The sequence below is a fragment of the Rhagoletis pomonella genome, unplaced genomic scaffold (genome assembly GCF_013731165.1).
Source record: "Rhagoletis pomonella isolate Grant_MI unplaced genomic scaffold, Rhpom_1.0 Rhpom_scaffold_00002, whole genome shotgun sequence".
NCBI lineage: Eukaryota > Metazoa > Arthropoda > Insecta > Diptera > Tephritidae > Rhagoletis > Rhagoletis pomonella.
Window position 1 is genome coordinate 101,614,402 of NW_023458556.1, and position 11,599 is coordinate 101,626,000.

Consider the following 11,599-nt stretch of genomic DNA (forward strand, 5'->3'; position numbering starts at 1 on the left):
ATCTTACCAAGCGTATCCAGCATACAGAGAGGTCGGTATGCGCTTGGTTCTCCTGCCGGCTTGTTTGGTTTCTGCAGTAGGACCAGCCGCTGTTTCTTCCAGATTTTTGGGAAGACGCCTTCTCGCAGACACCGCGTAAAGAGTTCGGTAAACGGACCCGTGTTGTGCTTGATGGCAACTTCAGAGCCTTGTTTGGTATTCCGTCTAGGCCTGGCGCTTTGTCATTACCAAATCTTTCTGCTGCTTGGACCACCTCCTCATCTGTAACCGTTGGTGCTTCCATTCCCTCCGGTTTCTCTGCTTGCGGTCGCCGACCTCCTGGCGTTTGCACAGGGAAGAGAGTTTGCACGACGTCTTTTAGGAGGGTGGGACAGGGTGGTGCCTGGCCTTTACCACCTTTTATTTTCTTCATGACCACCTTGTAGGCATCACCCCATGGGTTTTCGTCCACCTTTTCGCAGAGCTCCTTAAAGCAGCTGGTTTTGCTGCTTTTGATGGCTTTTTAAGGTCACTTCGCTTCTTTTTGAAGGCTTCGCGCAGCACGGCATGTTCCATCGAGCCACGGTTCCTTTGACACAACCGCCTCGCCTTATGACACTCACCCCTTATGGCCTGGATTTTTTCGTTCCACCAGTACGCCGGCTGCCTGAGAGAGCCGTGTTTTCTCCTGCACATAGCACCGTCGCAGGCTTTACTGATGTGCCTCACCAGTGTTTCAGCCTGGAGCTCAGTGTTATCCTCAGTGGCCATTTCCTCATCCAGCACGAGTCTGAAGAGCTCTTCATCCAGAGTCTCTACCTTCCAGCCCCTCGTTTGCACCTTCCTGGTGATCGCCCTTTGTCGGCTCTGTGCACAATTCCCTAGCTCCATCATGATTGCCAGATGGTCACTGTTCGTATAGAGGTCCGACACCTTCCAGCTCGTTGAGCGCACCAAGGAACTACTAGCGAAAGTAATGTCAATCACCGAGCCTCGACCATTCTTCTCAAAGGTATTTTTGTTCCCCGAATTCAGAAGCACCGCATCAAGTACCGAAAACGCCTTTAGTAGTGCATCTCCCCGCCTGTTTGTGTGGACGCTACCCCATTCCACTGCCCATGCATTGAAGTCCCCTGCTATAACGTTCATTGTGGTGGTCCGGACTTCTTGAACCAAACTGTCTAGGATGTTCTCGTATTCATTTTGTGGGATACTTGGTGGTATGTAGCAGCTATAAAAGTTAAAACCGTCTACCTTCGCTCGTGTGTAGTAGCTTTTACCAAGCAGCGGCTTTTCTTGGAAAGCTTTTCCTCCGCATGTCCATATTGCAGCTTTGCCTGTGAGGTCCGATATCCATGCTCCACTGTCTATATTTTTATACTGCTCGCTGATTATTGCTATGTCCACCTTCTCCTCGTACACCGTTTGCCTGAGCAGCTCTTGCGCTGCTTCGCAGTGGTTGAGATTCAACTGCATGACTCTCATTTTCTTGATTTCTTGCACGCCTCCTGGTATAGCGGACACCTCCAACTACCTATCTGGTGCTCGGTGTTCTTTCTTCCCTGGTTTTTGCATGCTCTGCAGTGTGGCTTTTTGTCGCAGGCTTTCGCAAAGTGTCCATTTTCTCCACATTTTAGGCAGCATTGACTTCTGTCTTCCGCGTTTTTGCAGTCTCTCGCTATATGGCCATATTCCAGGCACCTGAAGCATTTTTTGGGGTTCGGTTTCTCCCTTACTCTGCACACAACCCATCCTATCTTTATTTTCTGCGCGTCAAGAAGTAATCTTGCCTCCTGCGCTGGGAGATTTACCACCGCGGTTTGTGTGCCCGCATAAGCCGCCCTGATGCTTTTTATCGCATTCTCGTTAAGGTTGTTTAGCTCCTTTATCTGGTTGCGGATGGCCTCGGCAATATTCTCCTTGGTGGTAATCTCGTCCAGGTCACGGATTTCTACCATCGTCTCGTGGGTTAGGGCTCTGATCTGTGCCTGGTCCCCTAGAAGCCTACCTATTTCGCTCTTGAGTTCGCCCGTGTCCTTCATTTGCGTCTCCTTAAGCTGCAGCAGTATTTCACCCTTGACCGTCTTTCTGATGCGTGATACGCTCTCGCCGAGTTTCTGCAGCGCCTCTTCCTTTTTTACGGTCCTTAGTATGTCGCTGTAGGTCATATCTCCCGTCCGAGCTATAATGATGGCATCTGGCCGTGGTGGTGGTTTGTATGCCATCTTCTTTTTGCCATGTGACCTGCGTTGGACCTCTACCCATTTTCCTTCTTTCTCCACCTCCTTCTCCTTAATCTTGCCGGAATTTTCGTTTGGCGCCACCTTACTCTGTTTGGTTGCAGGGTTGGTGGTCACCTCCTCCTGCGTGGTTTTGTTTTTCTTGGGTGGCGTCCTACGCTTTAGTTGGCTTTCATCTCGGGGCCTTTTCGGGGTTTCAGCAGTCACCGGTATGTTGAAAATACTCCGTCTGCTTGCCTTTATTCTGGAGTACTCCTCCAGGGCACTCGCATGCAGCTTTGTTAGTGAGCTGAGTATCTCTCGCATGCTATTGTTTATTGAGCGTTGTGGCGGGCACATTGCCTCCGTCAGCCTCTTAATAGCATCTCCGAGCTCCGACATGTAGTCTCCGTTCTGTTTGGCTCCCTTCATTTGAGGCTCGCTGTCTTGTAGTGCTGGTGGCGACGATCTCGTTCGTACCGGCTTCTCCACGCTAAGCGCCTTTACAGGCGACCGAACTAGTCTTGACGCACGCTTGAACGGGTCAGTTTCTGCAGTCGGTGTTCCCTGGGACGGCTCTGCCCCAAGCACCTTGCAGCCCCTGCCGTCCAGGTTTTTCGCGCCGCTGCTGGCTTCGTTTACATTGTTGTTGTTGTTGTTGTTTTTTCTCATTTTGGAATCCATTCTTTTGTTTTTGCCAGCGCATCGTGTGCAGGGGGGCGGGCCGAAATAGACAGGAACGGGTATACCTTCGGGGACTATGCCCCTACCCCAGTTCCTTGAGGCCTGTCCTTCGCTTTACCGGTCCCGGAAAACACGGACGGACCGGCGCTCGCCCGGGGCAACGCGGTCTACTACACCTGCGTCCAATGCACACTCCCTGACCAGGGACCGAAGTGGCTGGTTACTGATACGCACCGCGGCTGACACCTCGGCAGAGCACGCTCACTACCCCGCCAGCGGAGAAATCGCTGTAGGGATTTCGAAGGACTCCCAGTGCGCCGCAGCGCGTACCGGTCTGGATTGTTGTATCAGCCGCACCTAACATGGTGAACAAACGCTGACCAGGAAGCCGTCCAATATGGAAGCCGTCGCGCCTGGGTTTTTTTTTTTGTAACTCATCATATGTATGATGAGGGGGACACATATTTCAAAGAGGCGGTGTCCACTCGCCACTATCACAGGAATTTCATCAGACTTGCTGGCTTTTATACCGCGTCCTCTATTCCTGCTGCTCATCGTCGGGGATTGCTTATTCGTTTAACCTTATTTCGCAACTAACCTGCTACTACAGGCCGTCCGGCTATCCGCGACCTGCCGACCCCCCCGGTAGCTTAGAGCCCAGCTATGGTGACCGTTCCCACTGGGAATCAAAGTCCCCACCCGGTGCGGTTGTGTGTGTTATGTGGTCTGTAGTGGCTGTGGTACGGTCTGTGGTGTTATTATGTTGTTGTGTTGTGGTGACTGTGTGTGGCTGCTGTGTGAGTGTGTGGGGCTGCTCGGGCGGACTATGGTTAGCCGTGGAGGCTGTTCTGTTTGAGCAACAGGGGCCACGTACGACGTGGTCCACTGTCTGTGTGTCCGTAGTCCCGAGCAGACCCTGAGGTGACTCCACCCCTCGCAGGCATTACACTTGACTGAGGTGGAGTTGTGGTGTAATCGTCTTCGGCATACACAGCAGGTGTATGTTTCTGGCCCAGGGTTTGACTCGATGCCAGCCCTGAGTAGGAGAATACGTAGTGAATGTAGCCCTATGGACGGACAACTTCTAAGATACTTCGCCGACCTAAACGGGGTTAGATCGCCGAAACAACAGCCCTTGGTCGGGTGAAACCCGAGTCATTCCGGTACGTAGAACCGGCTGTCGTGGATTATAACCCTCACAAAGTAGAATTCTCTTTCTGTGTTGCGAAGAAAAGGCGCTGAACACCTTTTGCAGAGAACACCTTTCTGCGTAGGCGGCCTTCGGCCGCGCTTATGGAATATAACCCTCACAATGTAGAATTCTCTTTCTGTGTTGCGAAGAAAAGGCGCTGAACACCTTTTGCAGAGAACACCTTTCTGCGTAGGCGGCCTTCGGGCGCACTTATGGATTATAACCCTCACAAAGTAGAATTCTTTTCTGTGTTGCGAAGAAAAGGCACTGAACACCTTTTGCAGAGAACACCTTTCTGCGTAGGCGGCCTTCGGCCGCACTTATGGATTATAACCCTCACAAAGTAGAATTCTCTTTCTGTGTTGCGAAGAAAAGGCGCTGAACACCTTTTGCAGAGATCACCTTTCTGCGTAGGCGGCCTTCGGCCGCGCTTATGGATTATAACACTCACAAAGTAGAATTTCACATTAATTATATTTTTGTGATTACTATAAAAAATATATGTATATCAAATTAAAGAGAATTAAATTCTCTATCAAATGACATCAAATTTTCCAAATCCTTGGAGGGGTTCTCGAGAAATATTAATTAAAAAACATGCTTAATTTGAACTTTGACTTTTAATAATTGTTGTAGTTGTTGTTTCGGGTACTGTTTATGAATTAATACAACGATTTTGGGTTGCTGTGCCCAAACGCGTGAATCGAATCAAAAAACTTTTACACACACTTGTAGACAACAGTTCACGCTTTCTTACAAAAATTTAATTTACTAAATCTGTGCACTAATTTAACAATAATGTTGGTTGGAAATATGGTATTTGTTGCAAATTTTTGTTATAAATTTGTATATACATTTTTATAACAAGATATTTTTATAAAACACCCAGTAACCAAAATAGACATCACTGGGGCGGCAATTCTAGTTACCTCATCCTTTCCCAAGGTTACATCACTGGGGCGATAGCCCCAGTTATGTCACACAGAAAGGAGAATTCTACGTAGTAAGGGGTAAGGGGTAAGGGTTGTAGACAACAGTTCACGCTTTATTACAAAAATTTAATTTACTAAATCTGTGCACTAATTTAACAATAATGTTGGTTGGAAATATGGTATTTGTTGCAAATTTTTGTTATAAATTTGTATATACATTTTTATAACAAGATATTTTTATAAAACACCCAGTAACCAAAATAGACATCACTGGGGGGAATTCTAGTTACCTCATCCTTTCCCAAGGCTACATCACTGGGGCGGTAGCCCCAGTTATGTCACACAGAAAGGAGAATTCTACGTAGTAAGGGTTATAATCCCTAAGCGCGGCCGAAGGCCGCCTACGCAGAAAGGTGTTCTCTGCAAAAGGTGTTCAGCCCCCTTCTTCGGACGCAAGTTTAACTTTGTTTTTTCCTTGCAAAAAATCAAAAATTCCCCTATTTTCAAACAGCTCCAAGGGGTCTTTAGGTGGGGAAGGGGGTGAGGGGTGACTTTTTATAAAGCGGCGTTCATCCACCGTCGTTTAGAGGGGGTTTGGGGAGCCACGCCCCCTCCCCTCCGCCCCCCACCTATAAATCGTTGTACAAATAGCTAAACATTTCCCGTTGTTTCCCCCAAAAAATATATATATCGTTACGTTCACCTCAATGATCTCCATCGATCCCAATGATTTTTTTTAATTTGAGAATTGTAGGTATTCTACATTTATGCCTTAAATTTATTTACCACTCATAAAACATGCCATTTTTAAATTTAAATTATTTTTTAGTACCCAGTTTTTAATTTTTTTGATGTAACCCTTCATAGATACCGGTGTAGTAACCACTCATGTACCATGACATTAACATGGCCGATAAATGTTCAGAACCTTCAATGTTTTTAGTTAACATAAGAGGCATTGGTGGAGGTGGTGGCACTTTGCTGAGATAGCTTTCCCTGAGCTTCAGACTTTGCCTTTTAACGTTGCCGTACTTATTTGTACTGTTCTTAGCTCGTTCAATCTGCACACGCCGTGCATTCTTTCCCCAGGAAGGAACCAAGTCTTTTAAATTAACCGTTTGTTCATTGTCGTATCCAATGTACCTCACTAAACACGTTGCATTGGTTTCATCTACGGTTATTATTTTGGCCTCATAATCACATCCATCGATTTCGTATGTGGCACGAACATAATCCCCCTCTTTCACGCCCATAGTTCCTTCAACCGATGCTTTTGCAGGCTCCACATTTGTATTTCTTGCAACACGTTTTGCTACATCTTCATTCAACAGATTTACACCGTCGTTGTACGATTTTACTAGCATGGTGTCATCCCATACTTCAATTGGCCGAGACTCTTCAAAACTTTTGAAACAGGATTCCATCGGAAATTGATGCCCAAAAACTCCACTTGCGACGATTTTGTAGTAGTGGCAAAATATCGATGGCACTATCGATACCATCATCGATGGCTTTGGTTTTTTTTTCACTATCGAATTTTCCGTAATTAGCGAAGCGCACATTAGCGCGATTCCATCGTTGCGAATACGTAGCGAATTCGGCTGTTAACTTCGAATCCGCAAACGTGCGCACACTTGTGCGATTTTTTCGCGTAGATTTCCGATGTACAATTCACTCAATTTTCCCTTTATTTCGTGTATTTTCGCACTCGGCGTGCCCAAATCGTACAAAATACTATTATTACGAACGTTTTTATTAGTTTTTGTACATTACACGTTTTTTTTTCTTTGCCTTTATTGCTGTGACACCTTTCTTCTTCTTCTTTGACGCCTTCAAAACGCTGCAAGCCGCGTTTCGAACGCGTCAATAAAGAGGAACATTGAATGTTCGAAAAATTCGCAGCGACGGAATCGTGCAAGTGTGCGCTAACGCATTAAAATGTATGGGTAGCATTGTTGTAATTTTTGGACTTGCGGATTCGCAACTACAGAATCGCGCCAATGTGCGCTTCGCATTAAGGGACACGATATCGAACCGAATGTATCGATATGGTACTCACTTAAAGTATCCCTCTAAAAATATCGGGTACCCATTAATATCGGAATAATAAGTCTTGATATTCCAAATATCGATACCAAAACCCCGAAAGTTTATCTGAATGTAGGTTTCGCATAAAGGCCGCAGGGGTGTAGTGGTTAGAAGTGCGCAACCCTTGAAAATGAAAAACAGCTTCCCATAAAATACAATCGCCATTCAGAGTCGACATAAAACTGTATGCACCCCCTTTGTACCACAACATTAAGGCCCACGCGACAAATAGGAGGAAAAGTTCGGCCAAACACTAACATATTGGCGCGTATTCATAGTCCAGCAACTAAGGGCCGTTTGCACCATGTCTAGTTAACGCTAACTGGAGGTACATCCTTTAGTTAAGCACGTTAACTGCTTTATCGATCACTTGTTATATGATGGGTGTCGATAACGTCGATAAAGATGTTTAACTGGGAGTTAGAATTAACTAGACATGGTGCAAACGGCCCTAACTCGAAACTAACAAAGTTGCAATTAAATTTAAGTACCAACTTAAAATTTACCTCTATTCATAGTCGCATTTCAGACTTCTACTAAGTAGTTTCGACTTAGTTGACGATATAGCAAAACGAGTGTGAAAATGTATCGATTTTTCTTTACGATATATTGGGAAAATTAGATTTTTATTAAATAATGTCAAGTTTGATCATCCGTTTATGTAATTTTTATTTTCATTGCATGATTATGCAAAAGAATAAGGTATCATTTTCTTGTTAATTGTGTGAAATAGCCAGAACAACCGCAATGATGTGAAGTCGATGTTTATCGAAAGCATCCTGTGAAACATACAAATAGTAGATATCTAAATGTTATGCACAAATTTGCTTTAAAAGAACTAGCGTGAAACTTACTTATTATTTGAGAATTTATCTAAATTAATCCAATTATAAAATTGTGATGTAGCTTTATTCGAATTGTAATACGCATTTAATTTCATCTCCCGATTAAAATTGATCGATCTTTGTAAATTTTAATTGAAGATTATTCAATATTATCAAAATCACCTTCTACCAACTTAATTTTTTACATATTTCGCCTGTTTTCCCTTAATTTGATAAAATACTTCTTCCTAGTTACGACTGCAGCTGAAACCAAATTTTAAGTTGGTACTTAGCCAGAAAAGTCGAAACTAAGGCGGCTATGAATAGCTTTAGTTGTGACTTAGGGCCGTTTGCACCATGTCTAGTTAATTCTAACTCCCAGTTAAACATCTTTAACGTCGTTATCGACACCCATCATATAACATGTGATCGATAAAGCAGTGGATGTGCTTAACTGAAGGATGTACCTCCAGTTAGCGTTAACTAGACATGGTGCAAACGGCCCTTAGAATAGTTTCGACTTAGTTGAGTACTAAATATGACTATGAATATGCGCCATTGTGTAAGCGCCGGACTTTATTATTATTACAACACGACGAGATTGAGGTGTTGACTTAAACATTAATTACCGTTTAAAAATGTTCGTATTTAAATCAAGTGAAAAGTCTTATCCAAATGGATTTTTCTATTATACATACACTACGTACATATAATGGAAATATTCAATTCAAATACTCCCGTACTAAAATGAAGCATTTTTCACTACACAGATGGCGTTTTGCACGTCTCGGATGCTTTTTCATATGTAATTAAGAAGGTATATATTAGGGATGCCAAAATATTAGGAAAATTGGGATCCCGAGATTTCGGGATATTATTTAGGTAAACCCGGGATCCCGGGATTTATCCCGGGATTCAAATTGAGTCATAAATTTTATGAATGTGAGTCAAAATTCAATATCTGAAAGCATTTAAACATACCATGAAATAAAACTATTTAAAATTTACGATAAACTGATTGTAAAACTCATATATCGTTAGCTTAGAGTGAAAAGTTGCTAACTTCACTTTTAATGAAAAATCATATTTTGATATAGGAGGCGAGATAAATTAATATTGGATAGTTTCGAAAAGGGTAAAGGTCTTTGTTTTATGTGTTCTCATTTATATTCAATGAAAGGAAAATTTGCTAAGGCCAAAAAAAGCTCCGAAAATTCGATAAGGTCAAAAAAGTTCGAAATCTTTTAATAAATATCGAACCCCTCTGATTCGTATGGAGTTTTGCTTTGCTTTAAACAGGCAAAATGTTGTATTGAAAGTTTTGCGAAATACTTGAACAAAATGGCTATATGAAGTTTTTTCCTCTCCTGTACAATTTTTAAATTGGGACTTAGCAACTTTGCACTCTACGCTAGCGATATTTATTTATTCAATCAGACAAATTTTAAAATAAAACATTTTTTTAATTGTATTAAAAAACCATGTGATTGAGGAACGTATACATCATAAATAATAATTTAAATACCGGGTACTTTTGAAAGTAACGATTAATAAAAAAACATAAAACAAAAATATACAAAAACAATTTCTCTAAACATGTTTATTCCACTCTATAAAGAAATGGAGAATTTTTTGCCATTTTTTTCGCAATTTACTAGAAATTTTAAGGGTGTACGGGTCAAACGGATCTCAGCATCGGATTCAGCGGGTAGAAATACATGTTGGTAGGTGGGTCTGGTTAAAAACACGCACCCCTTTTTTCCGGTGTTGTTATTATTGCACTTAAAATGTTTTCATATGAGCAGCAAAGCATTCAAAGCGGAGTCTTCTAAGCTTGATCTGCAGTTTTTACATACAAAACCTACTGATGAAAAACATATTTCGGCATCAACACTTCTAGGGTGAACTGCCAAAAGGTAGACATAATCCATTTAGGGCCGTTTGCAGCATGTCTAGTTAATTCTAACTCCCAGTTAAACATCTTTATCGACGTTATCGACACCCATCATATAACATGTGATCGATAAAGCAGTGGATGTGCTTAACTGAAGGATGTACCTCCAGTTAGCGTTAACTAGACATGGTGCAAACGGCCCTTAAAGATAATGACCCCTATCTCCGCCATTACAAAATATTTGAACTTCTTTTACCAGCACGTTTCTCGTTTTTCGATTTGAGGAAGTTTTGAGTAGATTGATCTAAAAAATTATCTAAATTTTCCTTTTCACAGTAGTAATTAGATATGTCAGCAGAGTAGACGTGTTTTTGGGTAGCTGCAGTTTATTCCGAGTTTTATTAAATCCTCCGCGTGTTAAATTACTAAAAAAAAAACCACAACAATCTTTGTAAGCGGTTCTGCTGTCCGTGTAAATCGAAATTGCATAAACTTTCATTTATTCTATTTATTTAAAACCTCTGCTAAATTTCCGTGTATTGTTTGGTCTGTCTAATATGCCAAAAATGTCAACACGAACAACGACCGCGAGCAAAGTGTCCCCATCTCCGCAAACCCCTCCAGTACAAAGTAAGGGCCGGTTGTTCAATGTCTGATTAGCACAAATCGGAGGTAGAAGCTCCGGTTAAGCACAACTACTGCTTTATCGATCACATGTTACATGCATGATGTCGAAATCGTCGATAGTGTAGTGGCAGTGATAACCTGACATTGAACAACCGGCCCTAAGTCTCTCATTACTGATGTTTCAAGCATTGCTTTGAATGCGTGGTTTGTGAAATTTGAGAATCGCCTAGAGTCTCAAAAGCTGAGCATAATTGAACAGCTAACGTTACGATTAAGAGAATCGGAAGAGCGAGTAATGGAGCGGTTCAGCGAGTTGTCAGCAGAAATTATAAACTTCAAATCGGCGGTTAAGCATATCGAGGAGCGTGTGAAGAAAACGGAATCGGAATGTGGTAATGTTGAGAAACTGCGCAACGAGGTACATGCCCTGACCGAACAAGTAAATGCCTATGAGGACAACCTAATATCATCGGATGTTGTTGTTAGTGGATTGCCCGAAAGAAAAGATGAGAACATTCTAAATGATTTCGCCCAGCTGTGTCAAACGCTTCAAGTGAAACTAGCGCCAGTGCGTTCTGCCTTCCGCTTACGACCAAATGGTAAAAGCGAAGCTCCCGTTATCTTCAAATTGAGCTCGGCTGAAGACCGCTCTCAACTACTGAGAGATGTAGCGAGATACTGCAAAGATAAGAGACGGTCGCTTGCTCTTAGCGATGTTGGCCTCAGTATCGAAGGGAAGCTATTTATCCACGAATGTCTTACAAAAAAAAATCAAGAGCTAATGCACTTTGCTACTCAGCTTAAAAAGCAAAAAATTCTAACGTCGGCGTTCTCTATTCGTGGGCAAGTGTTCGTCAGAGGTCGTCCGCAAACTGAAGCTGTAGTAGTAACCGACAAAGCAACTATAGAGAGAATTGCAGCTGCCAACTGTCATGTTTGAGCTAATGTTCTCTTATATGTCATTTGTGTGCTTAATATTATTTGCTTTGCAATGTAATCTTGTTTATTTTGATCTCACTTATGTTTATCTCCGTATTCCCTTGCAATGCAATCTTTTTTATTTTGATATCATTTATACTTATTTCCGCATTCTCTTGCTTTATTTAAATCCCACCACCTTTTCTTCTAACTGCCTATTTAAATACACCTTGCATACCCTC

At 42.6% G+C, this 11,599-nt stretch overlaps 1 protein-coding gene across 1 annotated transcript; it reads right to left on the reverse strand.

Annotated features, from left to right (window-relative positions):
- Positions 1-5,699: 5,699 nt before the first annotated feature.
- On the reverse strand, positions 5,700-6,497 carry LOC118734265 (survival motor neuron protein). The gene has a single exon (XM_036463980.1). The coding sequence runs from the start codon at positions 6,428-6,430 to the stop codon at positions 5,846-5,848; it is 585 nt and encodes a 194-aa protein (XP_036319873.1). The 5' UTR covers positions 6,431-6,497; the 3' UTR covers positions 5,700-5,845.
- Between the last annotated feature and the right edge of the window lie 5,102 nt (positions 6,498-11,599).